Consider the following 17,921-nt stretch of genomic DNA (forward strand, 5'->3'; position numbering starts at 1 on the left):
TATTTAGTTGAATTTAAATATTAATACTTGTAAGTGTTGTTGTGTGATATGATAAATTTAATCTATTTTCTATTTCTTTCGGAGGTTATACTCGACCAGTTTATGATCTTGTGAATCCTGCAGCACATCTCATTTTCCGTACACATTTTTCATTGTTATATTTTGGAAAAATAGGGTTGGATATTTTTTTAGTGAAAGAAAAATATACTACTTAAAAATATTTATTTGCATCACACTAAACGATTCAAATCGAGAACTCATGTAAAAAACAGCTACGTAAAAACCAGGCTGTATTTTACGGATCTCGGAACCGGAGTCTATTCTACTTAAAAAAACAGGGTCAGATATTTTTTTAATGAAACAAAAAATATATTACTTAAAAATATTTATTTACATCACACTAAACGATTCAACAACGAGAAATCATGTAAAAAACAGCTACGTAAAAACCAGGCTGTATTTTACGGATCTCGAAACCGGAGTCCATTCCACTTTGCCACACTAATAATGACCACGGAATGAAAAATAATGAAAACTTATACGCTATCAAAAAAATAATAAATTAACTCAAGGGGGGGAAAAATTGCGGACAATAAAAAATGTATCAGCGAATCGGCGAGTGTTTCTTGCCCCATTAATGCTGTAACAATTATTTACTAGAAAAGGGAAATATTTGTGGGTGATATTCTTCTTGATGAAAGGTAAACTTAAAGCGGATAACCCAAACTACGGAAATGTCATATGTTCCATAAACTTTCGAGTACAAAGGCTTGAACCTATTCCTACCGGAAGCAAAATTGTTTTTGGTATCGAAGTGATTTCTTTGGACCTGATTTTACTTCTCTGATTGATTTCGGTTTCTAAGAAAATCGTCCCTATAATCAGTTTTCCTGGAAATTTTGAAATGGCCTGACGGGGGAAGCAAATGAGATATTCAAGTAAAATAACGGTGAGTTTGGAAATATGTTCAATTTTCTAACTTTTATCGGTCAAAACATCAAAGTCATAATTTCATTAAATTTAGTATGTTTCCAGAATATTAACTCTTCAAACATATGTGGGCGACAGTTCCACCTTGGTGGGATTCAAACTGATCACATGCGAGGCAAACATCAGTGTCTAACTAAGAAGCAATAACCATTTGGAATGTGCGACGGTTTACGAGATCCGTACATTTTTCTCGGCATGCACTCTGCGATTCACATGGCACTTGTAGAAGTCGACGGGTTTTGGAGGACCTTAAATTAATGATTGCCATATAGCCATTGTTCTCTGTTCCCTCCATCAGAATCAAATTCCTCCTTTCGACCACCTTTGCTGCCTTCCTTGGCATCCACTTCTCTGCATAAGGTACTTCTATTAGAGTCTTTCACTCTCTTCCTTTGATCCACCGCCGACTTGGTTTACTGTTCGCTTTTAATTATTTTTGTTACTTGTTAGGAGGAATAAGAATAAGTACGCTCGGCGTCATGGAAGATGCGACGCGCATTCACCACGAGGTTTTTATTGTTCGGCTAAGTCTTCTATATTTTAATGTTACCCCCTTCGATTAGAAGCGAATGTTAAAGCTCGATCGGTTACTTAGCTTTCGCGGTGATTTTTTTGGCGTTTAAAAATTCCGCGTTCAGCTTTCATCAAATGTCCGAATTTATGGACGACGATATTTTTTTTTTTGGTTTGGCGACAGAAAATCGCGCCGATTTACAAAACTCGATATAGTATACTCGAGTATAATATACATACATATTATGTTATCCAATTGGCTTGGACGTAGTAATATTAACTTAAAAAAAGTAATCCGTATAATTTTTCGGTCCCTGGGACCGATTTGAGGGTCTTTTGATTTTAATAACTTCACCCTGGAGATCATATTGGAACTCGTGGAGTATAAATTTGAATCGATGTACTCTTTATGCGTTTTGGGTGAAAAAACCAAATTTCCCGAAGGAATTGGGAGTACGTACTGCGATTTGATTTTGTTTCGCGGTTTACCTACTTCATTAGCGCGCGAGCGATTCGGTATCCGTGCGGGCGATTTTTGGAAATTGTTTTATCGCGGAAGGCAACCTATAAAAATAGTTTTCATTCGCACTATTGCCATGCCCGCTTCTTCCTGAGTCTTTTTAGTAGGAGGGCCTGGGGTCGTATGGCGTTGCGTTGAAGCCCACATATCGGTTGTTCTTCCGATGCTGGAAGCCCGTACCCGGAGCGGTGTTGTAGTATACGACTCTTCGAATGCCGAATGGGTCAATGTAGCCAAAGCTCCCAGATCGTACGTCTCCTCCGGAAGAGGGTGAGGTCTCCTCCTCGTGGTATTGTCTCGGCAGGAAGTACCTGAAAAGAAAACGACTCACAAATATTAGTTACTCCTCGCATTGTCCGTTTAAGTCCGGAGAAAATGTTATCTGATCAGCAAATTAAATATTCTCAATAGTTGCAATGAGAAATTGATCTAAAACTAATGTGACTCAAAGATATCACTCTTTGTGGAATTTTTACTAGAGTATAAGTAACTTTATACCAGGGATCATTGATCTTGGATTTATTGGAATTCAAAGTTAAGACCTCAGGAGGTGCACAAACAGAGTTTGCATCAAACCTGTAAAATCTGAAAATCCTGGTTTCCTTTGGGATCATTGAGGACTAGTGATAGAAAAGCCAGAAAATTACTTTATTAAAGGCACGGAACTATGAACTATGGAAAGAAATGACACTATCAGGGGAAGATGATATTCTGCCGTGGTAATTGATATGCTTTAACATTCAGTATGCTTATATTTATTGTGACCTGGCAGACCTGACAGTCTATGTCCACGGAGAAGATATCATGCAATGCCAGGAGACTATTTTGAAATAAGCTACGGCAAAAACTGATATAGTTGTTTCTTACGATATGAAAACTAAAGTGAAGAGTAAGAAAAACTAGACTGGATCTATGAAAATAATTTTTATTGGGATTTTTAGTAAGTTGGCCTGATTTCATATATCAAGTTGTGTAGAAAAATTGTTAGAACTGGCCGTAAGCGAAATGTGAGAGAAATAAATTAAATATCTATTAGATTTTGTGATCCGTTCTCTCCTCTCACTGCCCACAAATGGGATGGCGAGAATAAGGTAACATTTGGCTCTCCTAATGCTTCATTTATGGTTTTACTCTTTTTATTATTTCCCATGTTGAACATTGATCAGCCACTTCCCCATGCTTCAGGGTCGACATGCACCGCCACTTTATAATCAGCTATTCCTGGCTGGAGTTTGCCCAGCATTCATTCTCAATGTGTGACTCGGCCGATAACCCTTGGATTAAATACATACTAGAGCTAATACCTTATTGGAGTACAAGAGTGTTTCTCTTGTCAGACTTATTGAATTTTCATCTTCGGATAAATGAAACCTCTGCGAGAATAGCTAGAAAATGAGGAAATATTCCGGAACAGTAATAATCCTAAATGTTAATTCAGATTTGGATGGTGCCATGTCTGCTTCCCATTCCATGCAGAGGTCCTGGGTTGTATAATCCTGTGAAAGACAGGTTAAAAAAAAATCTTATCCTGATCGTTACTTTCGAGCATTTAGTTAACGGGGATCGGTTTCGTGCGGTGAATTGTTTACTGGCTTCCAATCCCGAGGGCCGGGGTTTGAATATCAGCCGTGGCAGGTGTCTTCCGAGGTATTCCTATCCCTACTTGTGGTGCTTTGCGGAGAGACTTCAAGTGGAATGTACTGTCGTCGGACGGGACCACGAAGTGTGGCTCCTTGGCACTTTTCCTTAAGAGTAGGTTAACACCGACGCCGGTTCTTTTTCCACCCCTCTACCATTCTCTGAACACCTTACCTCTGCCAGAACTGACCACCTACCCCTAACCGCGACTTCAGCTGTAGGGTCTCCCTAATAACCATCCCCATTGAGTTGAGAGTGGGATAATTGTGTCGCTATTCCATGTTTCAAACTAGATATACTGCTTTATGGATTTTTTCGATATGGTACATTTTGGATAACATATTTCTGAAGTTGACGTCTGACGTCCAATCGCTTTGTTCACACACTAAAGATTCTCCAGTGGGAAAATTCCGAAGTTTTTATTTTATTTTTAGTATGTGAAACAGGCAATTTTTCATATTTGCCTTCCAATTATTCGCAGCACATATTTTGGGCCAATATAAAAACATAACCTTGTAGCATTGAGATTTATATCGATTTGATTATCATTGTTTAAGTACAAAGTCACTCACCTGAAGCCATTGTGGTACGTTGAGACTCCATCGTATTCCGGATAGACGGAATTCTGCTCATATCCATCATTCTGGTATGATGGTCTCTGCACATAAGTGGTTGGTGGTCTGTGATCGGTCTGTGGGCTGCTGTCGTAATCTGTCGGTCTGCTATACACGAAGGGTGGGCGGTAAGTTGTTGGTCCTAGTCCTTGCTCGTATGCCGGTGCCACTGTAGGTGGAGGCCTGTGGGTTCACAGTTCAACATGGTGCACAGTAAGTGTACAGTTCAACATGGTGCTCGATAATGCAGCCTTTTTAGAGGAAAATAAAGATACGAGCCTCAGTAATATTCCAGTCAAGTTTTTCACTGCCTGTTCAAGAATGTGGTCTTATGAGCTACACTTTGGTATGCTCCCTGAAGAATTATTATTATTTTATAGTCTATCGTTTAGGGTAGGTTTCGGGTTGACGCGAACTTAATATGTATACATTTTTCTCCTCACCTAAAAGACACAACCACATCCCATAAAACAGTGAAGCTTTCTTTTTATTACTTATATGTACAAAAATAATGATACAAACCTCGGTAATATTGCAGTAAAGTTAAGTTTTCAATTGTCTGTTTAAGTGTTTTGGACTTACAAGTATTAGATAATCTTGGATATATTAATTATTGCCTTTTCAATAGAAGCGTCACTCGGAGTGCCTCTTACTTGTAGAGATACTGATCCCAATGATGGTACTTTTTACTTTGTTTACTCTCAGAGCTGACTTTGAATTCTTAAGAGGTCGCCTCGAATGTTTTCTCTGAGTTCAGCTAATCCCTTCTCTCAGCCTTGCGTCCCGTAAGTATGGGGAATTTTGGTATCATTATGCCCCTTGAGATTGCCCTGTCTGGGTACACTCTTGACTGATCGTGTCACGAAATTATGCATAAGTTGGTGCCCTGTGCTTAGTTGATTTTTCCAAACGATCCGCGCTGCGGCAAGCCACATGGGAATGGAGAACTTGCTCATTCGTCTAAATGAATTATGCAAAGAAACTGTGGGTAATGCCGTAATAGTGACTTCAGAGGAGTCGCTTACTAATGTGCACACAAATATGAAAATTTCCCTGCGTAAAAATCATGTCGGTTCCCGGCCGAGTGTTATAGCCACTTAAACCGGAAATCGAGGAATTCGGGTTCAATTTCCGGTCAAGGTGAATCCTTTATTGCGAAATTCGCTATTTTATTATTAAATTCTCGAATTGTAAGTTAATGAATAATTCCAAACACACCAGGAGTAGGTAACTCCCTGCTAATGTGCAAATCGAACGTACTCTGGACGCATGGTTTTCATTTCATTTGCATTCAAATGTTCTTCATGTAGCTTTTCACTGCATTGGCAAAGGATCAATAAAAGTTAGGGGTCAAACGAAAATATTATTCTCAAATCTTTTATATTTCTTGGTCGAAACATTAAAAATTAGGCTCTTCTCTGGTACCCAGATATGTGTATCTACTGTTTAAATCTGAATTCGAAGGATATTATTCTTTTAGTAGAATAATATCCTCAAAATATTATTTTTTTAGTTCCCGACATGCATTTCATGCGGTCCTGCCGAATTTCATGCAGATTATGCCTCCTCATTTTCCCAAATTAATTCTCTTTCATGAAGTGGAGGCCAATCCGTGTTTAATACGTGTAATTATATTATGATCCATGCAACGTCCGTAATGTACTTGCTAATGCAACGTTGACTTCTGGTATTTTAGTGAAATTGCAATGGCACAATGCGATAGGCAGATTCGACTAAAATTGCCGCTCGCTGGAAAAAAAGTCTTACGGCAGTGCTAAAGTTAACTTATCGTAGAAATTCAAGGGCACGTAGCATTTGAGCGCGCCATTTTTTCATACGGTGGGGAAAAATATTTACTGAAGGAGGAGTTTTTCACTGCCAAGATACTTGTACGTCGGTTACGGGTATTCTACGAAATTAGTTAAGTTCGCAGATGGAACCTGAGGTGCACCTTGTTGCTATGATTCCTCGCGCCCCCTTTCTCACCTGTAAGGTGGCCTTGCCGTAGTGACGGGTGGAGCGGGGGTTGTGGGCAAAGGAGCAATAGCAGAGGGCGAAATTGCCGGGGCCTCTTTGGTCCCGACGAAGATCTTCCTGCTCTTGACCACCCTGTAACCGGCGTTGTCTGCCACGTAATCCTGAAGGCGTAGCATTCCGTTGGGGTCCACCCAGCCATACGTCCCAACTACGGTCCCATCTTCAAGTCTTTTCTCCTTTCGGTACTGTCCAGTGAACGTCTGAAAGAGGGAATTTTGGAAGATAACAAGGTGCGAAAAGTCGCGTGTTGTTAGGAGTATCTCCTATGTTTTGCTCAGAGGTAATTTTGATTTCGCTGCGGTAAACCTACCCAGGTACAAATTAAGAATCAATAACCTTTAGTGAACCGCTAAGGGGGTAAAATAAGAGATAAATACTGGTACTGGTAGGTTCTATTACACGTTTTTCATTCGCGCGAGACGTGATCACAATGAAGCAGAAGCAGTGCGCCCGAAAATATTTTTAATTTAAAAAGCAGTGCTCAGTCATATAATGTAAAACACTTATGCTTGTGGGCGCGTGTGTGTGTGTTTGTGTACATGGAATATATATTCATTTGCACGCATGAACTCATATTTGTTCATGAATGGTGTATGCTCTATCACTCCCACACCATATAAGAGACCAACGGAATAACAACTTGTGGAACAATTCAAACTAAGTATCTTTTGTTGGAAGATACATACCCACGAATCGTCACCAAATCAAAGTCGGGAGTCCTTTGCCCTCCCCAGGCGATCATTTTACTCTTCCTTTATCCCTTCCTGGTAGTTGATACATGATTATACTGACCTCATTTTTTATATTTTTTCGCAATAATCATTGATAAAACCTCCTTAATGGGAAGATCATTTGTCGTAATTATTATTTAACCATTAACTAATTAAATACGTGGAAAGGTTGACTAAGTGTTGTAAATTCTAGAAGAAAATAAACATTATAATTCGTAGACCACAGTTTAATGAATTTTAATTTGGAACCATTTTATTTTAGTGCTTATGCACTAATTATAATTTATTATTATTATTATTTCTTTCTGTTGCTGCATGAAATTAATATTACTTCAAATGTAATAATAGTAGCCTGATAACTTTACTACTACAGTGAAATTATTAATTCTTGTAGGCCAAAAGATTAAATTATTTTGTCCCTATGCTGCATATCTTTAACATAAATTATAGCCTCACTTATAAATATATTAAGCTCCCGAGAAATTTATTAAATATATCTTCTTTTGTTTTCTTTTTGTAGAAAGTAATTGCTGGTATATATAAATTATTCTTTGTTGCTTTACTATATTTTACAATATTATGATTTGTTTTATTTTATTTAATAACATTGAATCCTTTATATCAATCAGACTATTAACTACACTTTTTTAATTTCCTGTAGGCCTCTTTTCTGCCACAAGCTGTTTGGCCATCGTCATTTTGCCATTTCCGAGTTATTCCCACCCTTCATACCTCAACCAGGAAATCCTCATAGCCCTTTCTATCATCAGCATTTAAAATTTTCACCCTTTTAAATTTCCTGTGCTTTTGACCCGTAAACCATCCATTCCGTCCTTCCTTCACCCAAACCTAGTTAGCTCAGAAATCCATTGGGCTGGAGCTATACTCACCTGATATCTGAAGAACCTTTCGGGGCCTTCGTCGGTTTGTATATGGTACTGCGTTGGCTTTTCACTCCATCCGCCCTTTGCTGACGCTGCGTCTGTTTCCTTCATCACCAACGCAACGGCTAGCAACACCTGTGGGTGGTACAGTGACAAAAGCATTAGAAGAGAAAAAGGCTTGTTTTCCGTCCACCTTATAAAAATATATGATTATGGCATAATCCATTTGTTGCCAAAAAATGATCAAAGGATGAAACAACGAAAGTTTGACGGTTTTTGTGATGTCTGGGGATTACTCTTATCAATAATCGTTTCTCACTTAATTTTACTCTTAAAATTGCAGTTGAAATTTTAAGTACTGATTTTTTATCTTTGGTTGTTTGATTCACATTACTTTCTGTTTTTTAATATGTGTGCGTTTTATTACTGGGCATCTTTCAATTCGTCCTGAATTCGAATATGTAATGTTTTCGTCAATCTCTTTTTTTTTAGGTTTTTAGGTAATAACGAATGCGACAACATTTGTTTTGGGTCTACATGTGTAACCTGTATATATTCCAATTAATATTCAGCCAGAGTAATTTGACAGTTTTTTACAGTGTACCTGTACGCACAAACAAGCACCCTTAAATCCAACGAACTGTGTATGTTATGAATGGTTAGAGATAACCGTCAGAATGGGAATGGATTGTAAGGAATTGGAATAGAAACACATTTCTTAAATGTACTCCCATTAATTATTTTCTGATAAGTAAGCATACCTTAGTTTATCGGTTCTGGTAGATATTCATCTAAATTTGTATTTGTGATCTAATTGGCAAATAGAAGTTAGCTTCCAGAGAGATTCTTTGAGATGCAAGTCTCTCCATCCTCTCTTAATGTTTTCAACTGTTCAAACCTAGTTTAAAATGTTTTGTCATATGGAAATAGGTTGCTCAAATCGGCATTTCTCCAAGTCATCAGAGAATTCTGCTTTTGCGGATACTATACTCTGGGCAGCTGCATTGAATTGAATCTGAGATCAAGATGACCACTTTTCAGTAATCTTTAAGTCACTTCTTCCAAGAATGCCTTTAATGAATCCATTTCTTTTATCAACTTGCTCGCAAAACTTATGTTTACGAGTATCCAAGATTAGTTATTTCTTATAGTTGCCTCAAGGAATAACTGAAGTAGCTAACCGGTCGATTCACTTCTAAGTAAACACTCTTAAGTTTTTGTCTAAAAGAAATCCCTTCATGAGGCCTATGATTTGAAAAGTCACGAAAGATTAGTCATCTAAATTTAAGTATAAATTTTACTTGTCATTCAGGTTATATATCAATGAATTATTATTTCCCGAGCGGTTGGAGCCTCTTTGAAAAATAGAGGAGGATTTTACGTTCGGTTGGCCGAGTGCGCAATCAGGGCTTGGGAACAGATTAGAGTGCAGCTCGATTATACGTCTGCAGCATACATTTATCTCTAAATTATTTTCGCGTGACGGTCTGGGAGTCATGTGGTCTCACGTTTGCTCTTCAAGGTTCTTGTATTTTATAATTTGCCGCCAATCATTTTTATTTTGGAAGTAATTAGCGCTGAAGAGCGGTAGTAATTAACGGAAAGATTAGTGACCAAGTTATTTTATGCTAATTCACGGGAAAGATTTTCGTTGTTCTTCAGAGTGGGGATGTTTGGGTGAAAAGTTGGAAGGGAGGTGGCAAAGTTGAGAGTTACGAGAATGCAATGTTGGGAAGTATGGAAAATGGAGACAATGAGAACTAGTCGGGGTTGACTAAACAGTAAGCGATTTGGTTAATCATCCAGCAGTAAATAAGAGTACCCATCCTTGTGATAAAATAAAAATTCAAAGAAAGCTAATAGATCTTTAATAAACGTTTCGATAGCTTAGGTCTGCTTTTATCAGTTAGGTATTTTAAATGTCCAGTGTATTCAATTATTACGGTATAGATTTACTAATGGATTCAAAATTATTTGTCGTAGGGTATCCTGCTTCACTGAAAGTTAATATTAAGATTAAATATACAATGGCTATGTTTTTGGAATCCAGTTAGGAATATTTAGAAAAGAGTATTAAAATCTAGAGTAATATCATTAAAAAAATTCTAATGTATGTAAGTTCATTCCTAAGGCTCACTCAGTCATTCTTAGCCGACTTATAAAGGGCGTTTGGAGGACGAAAATAAAGTGGGAGAATTATATATTCAAACCATTAAGTTTAGGGACTCCTATTTCTTACCAGCAAAATAATATAGAAACAGCGTAAATACCTAATTTTGTCCTGCTCTACCTTTCCTCATTAGTCTCAACTTTCTTGAACCGCCCTCTAAACCGTCCAACGTAGGGCTAGGAATATATCAACTTGCAGGGAATATATCTACCTCATAGGAAGCAGATATTTACCTGCTAGTCGCCCCGAGGGCTCGTTTGGGGGAGGAGGTTGGCGAGAACCAACAATTTATACTGTAGAAATCGCTTTTATGTTTTTTAATGGCTATAGGTGGATATCAAAAAGTCGTGTTCATGGCAGATACCCGGATTTATCGTAAAAAGAAAAATAAATGATATCGCTTCGGTAGTATTTTTAGCCGGAAAGATGACCTTCATAATTAAAAAAAGCATTTAAATTCACGAGCATTGTGCTTAAGCTTCTCTAACGAGCATCGCCTGGAGTTGTTACAAAATGGCTGTCATTGGAGTGATCCGGCGAGGTCTTTAATCTTTAAATTTCTGGGAAGCGTGTTGTATTCACCCGGCCTCATTTAATTACAGGGAATCTAAGACTTCCCAAATGATCCCTGAAATTTCTCATAACCATTTTGTCTCTCTAAGGTCTCCATTTATTTCCTTCGTTAATTTTGATTTAAATATTTGTGTTTAGCCCATTTATTTGTTTACTGTTTTATTATTCTTAGAAGGGACATGGTAGCCCAATGGGTTGAGCGTTGGAATACGTACCTACCGGAGGTCTCGGGGCTGCCTCTGGGCGCCCTCAGCTTTACACAAGCTGTGTGATTTTTCCGGTTCCAGAATAACTTGAGAAACCATTGGCGTCACAGGGAATTTTACCCTAGCCGTGATATGTGAATCCCACACGCCGTTGTACTTAGTGCTGTTTGCTCTCTAGGGGATTAGTACTAGGTACTTTTACGTAGAAAACCACCTTTGGCTTGATAACTGTGGTTTTTTATTCTTAGAAGCTAAAACAATCATTTTTATCATATAGAAAATTTTACTTTAACTTTATTGATGGGTCGATATGTTTTTTTAAAGACTTAGCTTTGGGGTTTTAGGCTACCAAGGAAATCAGTATTGGCATTTTATTATTCACTATTTTATACTATATGGTGTAACTCCCAGTGTTTATAAAATATATCGATAGGTTTTTACTAAGGGATTTTTTATGAAAAGAATTTAAGGCGAATTCCCATTTTACCTCAGTGGCACAAAACTTCTACATTATCCGTAGATCGGAATGGTGCGGTGGATAACGTACGGGCTTCTCATCCAGAGGGCCCGAGATCGAATCGCGGTGGCGACAGATATTTTACAGGGTTTCCCGATCCCTACTTCAGGTGCTTTTTGGAGGGCACTTTGAGTCAGTGGGCCTTCGGGATGGGACCTTAACCTGCGGACCCCTTGGCGCCTTTCGTTAAGAGAGTAGACTAATGCCGACGCCGGGTTTCTCTCCACCCTTCCTTTCCCATCCATCTCTAATGGCGCAAATTTCGCCTCCCCTAAAAACTGCTATTTCAATATGATGCGAATGATGTAATGTAGTGCAGTAGCCGTAATATCCTGATCTGTTTCCGTAATGTTTTGATCACGATCATTAACCAATATAGGGATTCTTTGTCGTCTCTCACAATATCATTCTATTAATCATTATACTTTTGCACATTTAGTCCATTCATCATTAATAGTCTAAAGCTATGGGAACTGATTACGTAGTGTATTGTTATAGAATGATATGCCAATAGAAGAAATGTTGAAGACGCATGAGGATATCGAGCTTGTGACTATACACGTCCAGTCAAATGTTGCTATGACTTATTATCAATAACTTTTATAGTTGCAATCAAAAATTTTCCACAGGCAAGGTCTCTGATATTAAATAAACCTAGAGGTTGTTTCACCATGTGGATTATAATTAATGTAGTTAATATAAAATGTGAAATCAAACATAATTTGATACTCTGATACTTCTATATTCCGTCCATTTTTTGATAGAATGCTTATGATACATGTTTACGAAGGCTAAGGTAATTTCTTACTATGAAATTGTAGTTTTTATATTTTTTTGTATAATTTAATATGTATTATTAGATTATTTGCCTGCATTATTAAAACCTGTTTTGATTATGTTTTTCTTTGTTTTTAGTAAATTAATAAATGGTATATTTTAAAGTGGATTACGTTATGTAGACAAGATGTGCAAGTACTCGTAATTTAGCTTTATGAAGCTTCATGGTTTAATGACAGAAAAGTAAGGGCGAGTTGTGGAAGATCCTATGAAATACCATTGAGTTGGTTTATTAAATATTATCGTTCTGAATAATGTGCACTTAATGTTATTAGGCTAAGATGCTACTATTTTGATAGCGTTCTTCATTTTGTTAATTGCAAGATATGAAAATTACTGTAATATTTGCATGAAACAATCGCGCCTCTGAATACTCTTGTGATCCGAAGAAACGGTCTAATATTTTTAAATTTTGTTGACTTTTGAGTTGACTGTTTGAGCTAAATTGTGTCGTTTTAAGATATTTCATGAGCAAAAATCCAAACTATGGCAAGGGAAATTTATTTGTGTATATTCATTCTGGGAAGCAAACGTGTCACCTGAAAATTTAGATTGCTATGCATTCTGTGAATTACAATATGGTATTTGTTTGTTTCCCGGAATTAAACTGCTTTCTTAAAAAGCTACAATTGTTGAAACATGCGTAACTAAAAGTCGGACGTAGATTGATTATTTGTAGTAAACAGGTTCACTTATATCTGTGATGTATTTTTTCACATCGGCATATTGGTTTTTCAGATGCCTACTGGTAGCTCTTTGTAATGAATCTCATAATACAAATGACTGTATTAATTGAAAGAGTTTTATTTTCTCTGAAAATAATAAAAAATGCCTTTTGAATTATAATTCAAGTTACATAAATTAAATTCACATTATGTCTACATAAAAGATAAGTTACAAAAATTAAATGCGATCTAATTGTTTCGAATTTTGCTGAATCATGTTCTTATGTTTCTATCTCTCGCCATTATCTCTCAATTATATCAGGCGGTTACATCGACAGCCGCAAGACTGCTCGATAATTTTCACGGTTCCACATCAGTGAAAAATTATTCGTAGGGGAATATCTTATCCTTTGCAAGTTATAAGGTATCGTCATTCCGCCTGTATACCTTCGTGAGCCGCGATGACCGGACCGAGTTGCCTGTCCGATTTAGTTTCCTTAGAAGCTGCCAGGGTGTGTTGCGGTTCGACGACTCATTTACCTGATGAAGTGCCCCGCCAAAAGAAGTTTTTACTCGTGGATTGGGATGAACTCTCTCCTAACAGTAAGTGCCTACGTTTCACATAAACAAATCTGTTTTCTTCCATATTTACCGTTGTTCTTTAGCATATTTTTACTTTGGCAGTTCTGAGTATGAAATAAAATTAGCTCTCCAGCTTCATTTTCTTGAAAAATGTTAACTATGAGGCTAGAAAGATCTTTAATTGGTCAATTGAAAAAGTTCTCGTAATTAGGCAATATGTTGAACGTAATGGAAAATAATCAATGGAATGTCGGTGTAACTGAAAAAAGGCGAAGTTGATGTAGAGCCAAAAAAATCAGACTGGAGCATTACTCTGAAGTAATTTTTTTGGCTTCGTAATTCTATTTCAAACAAAGACTTTTACGTGATGATCTAAACCTTAACTGGACCTTACTTTACCTTAGAAATTCGAGTAACCCTCGGTTTATCCGGAAAATGGTCTTGCAAGTACGTGAGCGTTTATGTAGCAGTTAGGGAATTGAACACAATATTTCAGTGTGTTGTAAAAATTACTTCTTCAATATTTGATAATAGTGGGACCATTACGGCACACTGCACTCTCCAACTATAACCACGGTATAATTTTTTGATAAGTGCTCTAGATACTAATGATAACTCTGTCGCTCCTTCTCCAAGCTTGCATGGCGACTTCTCTTTCTGTTCCTATCTTTCGAATAAGGTTAAAAACGCTTCTTGAATCCTGCAAATATTAATCGAACAGCATATTTAAAATGCTAGTAAAAATGGATGGATGAGAATAATGAGAGAAGAATGACGGCTTGTCTACTACGAGGAAGCCGCCTGATAAACCCTAGACCATTGACCTCGAAAAGGGTTCACGATATTATCATAGCGACCTTCGTAGTTTTTTTGGCTGATGGCAACTACAGGAATTCGTATGGAAATGAGTTGAGATACTGGCTCGTTAGCGACAAAAGTGGATTATTCTAGTAATCACCCTCATAATCACTTGTCATGATCATCTACGTAATTCCTATCAAGTATTCTTCATTTCGTTTTTAGTGGTCTTTAGTTAACAGTAACGCAATCAGAGAGCAAATAATTGTTCTTTTAATAAAGTAATCCTAGTTAGTGGGCATTTATTCACCCAGGAAATACTGAGATGGTAGATTTAAAACAATTACCAAGGTCTTCTTTTACCCTTTCGGCAAACCGTGTTTTTAGAAGATGCTTAACATTTTGAATCACTTGGAGTGATTATTTTTCTTCATTAATGACTCATATTTTCGAATTTTTTTATGCTGCCAAGAATTATGAGAAATTATTTATTTTAGAGATATAACTTTCCAGTTGACTTCACATGGATTAGGTTGCCTTCATTCGAAGAGAGGAGGAGTTGGGTACTAATAATGCCATCTGAATATAAGTGCTATATATTGGAAACCTTCATTTCCACTGGTTGCGATTGAAAGTTTTGACAACCCGAAATTTCAATATGGAGGCAACTTTAATATTCTCGAGCGCTTTCGGTTTTCCGTGTTTGATTTCCGAAAAAGGGACGATGACCTTCCGGCTCAAATAAAGAGAAGCAATTAAATCGCTCCGTGACGCTTGACTTTTCCGTGGGGAGAAAAGCGTCCCTGAATCGTTTGACTTAGCATCCTGGGCGGATGGTATGCGGCGCCACGTTTCTCTGGGCGTCGATCCACAAGCCCACGCCTTGGAAAATGAATGAATGGTGAAGTGAAACACGTAAGAGTGCTGTCCAGCGTCACGAGCGCTAATCTGTGGGACTGGTTGGGTTAGGAAAATCATTTTAGCGGCTGATTGCTTTCACCTTTTTCAGTAACGAGCGGTATTTCTTTCATTCAGATTCATATTTTTGATTGAAATCATCGTTAAGGAACTTGCGTAGCCTGGATATTTTAGAAAATATGAGTTTGGGTTAGAATGATAAAATCTTAAGAACCACGATACTGCTATACACTGGAAATGGCCAGCATGGGCATTACAAATATGTATATTTGGGTTGTGGTATTCCAGTGGCTAGACCGACCGCGGAACATGTGGTGCTGGGTTCAAATACGATAGGCACTCCACTGGACATGTGACATATGGCTGGATTTGGAAACATTTTGCTATTGCATGCTTCTTTATCTCGGAAGCTCATGCGCCTGAACCACGACCTATCTCAAAAACACATGGCCGAGAGAGGGAAGAATGTAGTAGCGCTCGGAGTCTGCTGAGAATGAAACGGGTTCTTCCGGGAAGACGCGAAATACGAGAAGGAATCCGGATCCCCATTCCCCTCTCATGAAGGTATTTCTGAATCAACCTCACGAGGAGAGTTTAAAAAAAACTTCTGCGGTAATTTCGGGTCTTGAAATTTGAATAATGAAATGAAAATCGATAAATCTCTGAGGTGTGTATTCCTCTTGTTAATGCTCTATTTAACGTCTTAATTTATTTCCGATTACTGAACGATTTTCAACGAATAAAGTGATTGTAAATTCATAATTTTTGATTGAATGAGCGGTTTAATTTCAAAGGAAGTATTTCACAGTGCTAGAAGACACGTAGTGAACACTATTATCGATGAAGGATATTTGTATAATGTCTTCGTGTCCTTAATTCTACTAACCATTAACTTCTCTTATCGTAATTACAATGCAGCCGTATTACTACCAGGATCAGCTAATGAAAAATATACATGTATAGACATTGTTTTAATCGGAAGCCTCAAAACTGTGTAATTAGAGAATTATCGTGGTAACTTAACATCGGAAATGTAGATGGTATTTTAGCATTTTAACGGGGACCTAACACATCATACCTGAAAAAATCGTACTTTTAAACAATTCAGGTGACATATATTGAAACATTGATACCATATTTAAAACGTAGGCAGCTTTATGCTAACCAGAGTGAAAATTGATGGAGGTAATTCATTTACTTAAGATGCTGGTACATAGTCATTAAAAACTATTTCATAATGTTTAAGTGTAGTAAATGCAAGCAGAAAACCTTTTAAAGACACACGTACTCTTTGAACGAGGGTTTGACAAATGCTAATAAGGACAAAATAGGGCAGCACAAAGTTACGATAGGTCGACTGACCCCCAGTCGAGCTCATAGTAATGGCATTCCCAGCAGAATATATCCATTGAATTTTATGATGTTCGCATCCGGGAATGTTTTAGTGTACGTGCGTATCGAATTGGAGTTAGAAATGACGTACGACCATGCTCACATGTCATTTTAAATGTATTTTTGTTAAAGTTAATTTATTTTATTAACACATTAAATGGTAGGATGATAAATTCTCTCTGATGTTAATGAACATTTAGCTTTCGTCGGGGGAACTAATTAACGAGGCTTAAATCCAAATGTCGGTTTAATATGCTAGGGTAGAGCTAATTTGGCGCAAAGCCTTGTGACCTGTGAAATTTGAAGATTCGGGGACGGGGGAATCATTTTCTTTCCGTATTTTCTCAGAAATTTCCGACACTCGGCTGTAAATCACACATCTTAGATTAGCTGGAAGTATCCGTATGAATCAACCGCGTTTTATCTCTGGACCATCTGATCTATAGCCGAAAGCTATGCACACTAAAAAAAATACATCCCTATGTGAGAGAGAGATCCTTTGAATTCCATATATTGACGGTGTTTTTTTAACGAAGAAACATTTTAGTATTACATACAATTTGACGCCGGAAAAACTTGAATAGTATTTTTGAACTCCGAGCGTTTTTTTATTATTCTATTTCCTTCCCCGTGGCAAATATCACTTTTGCTTGCTGATTATTTTCCTCGTTCAGAGATTTAATCCTTCCTCATTTTATCCCAATCGTTCCTTATTCCCGTCCTAAATGCCAGCCAGAACCTGTTTGTGTGCTAATCTCGAAAGCTTCACAATGTGCTAATCCCTTGTGTAAGAGGTTATTTAACAGAATTAAAGTCGTCCGCCAACTGCGCCTTGTACAAGCGTAGCAGGCCTGAAGGACGGTGAGTTTCCTTGGGAGTTTTCCAAGATGTCGATCAAGTGATAATCAAATGACATTAACATTTGCAAATAGCATTAAAATTTGCATTATTGAATCATGAAAATATCGTCTTCTAATATTTAAAATTCTGGTTTCTTAACTCTGCATTTGTTTAAAAACTTTCTTTATGTTAAGAGCGAATTTGATTCCAGTATAGCTCGTTTTATCACGCAAATATGTCATGGATAAAATCTAGAAAAGATATTTTTTCCTTAAAAAAAATTTATTAGGTGATTTTGTTTACAAAAACCTTTAGGGAGCATTTACGTTGTGATTGCGATAGAACCCTAACTTATGATCTCATCTAATTACACTTTTCTCTCAATCTTCAATTTAGATTGTAATTCCATTTTCTGTTGAAGTTATGAAGCATAGAGACAAGCATTTCGATGATTTTCGTATTATTTTATCCTGAATATTATTTATTATATTAATAC

General features: G+C 37.3%; 1 protein-coding gene across 1 annotated transcript in view; it reads right to left on the reverse strand.

The window, feature by feature from the left end:
- Positions 1–370: 370 nt before the first annotated feature.
- The window catches only part of LOC139686811 (uncharacterized), a 100,225-nt gene continuing 82,674 nt past the window's right edge, over positions 371–17,921 (reverse strand). The window contains exons 2-5 of the mRNA XM_071583878.1: positions 7,934–8,062; positions 6,262–6,512; positions 4,234–4,458; positions 371–2,334 (exon numbers count right to left, since the gene is read on the reverse strand). Of these exons, the coding sequence (XP_071439979.1) occupies positions 2,124–2,334; positions 4,234–4,458; positions 6,262–6,512; positions 7,934–8,062 (816 nt within the window). The 3' untranslated portion in view covers positions 371–2,123. The remainder of the gene's footprint in view (positions 2,335–4,233; positions 4,459–6,261; positions 6,513–7,933; positions 8,063–17,921) is intronic.

This window comes from Hetaerina americana, unplaced genomic scaffold, assembly GCF_022747635.1.
Source record: "Hetaerina americana unplaced genomic scaffold, ioHetAmer1.1.p SCAF_15, whole genome shotgun sequence".
Lineage (NCBI taxonomy): Eukaryota > Metazoa > Arthropoda > Insecta > Odonata > Calopterygidae > Hetaerina > Hetaerina americana.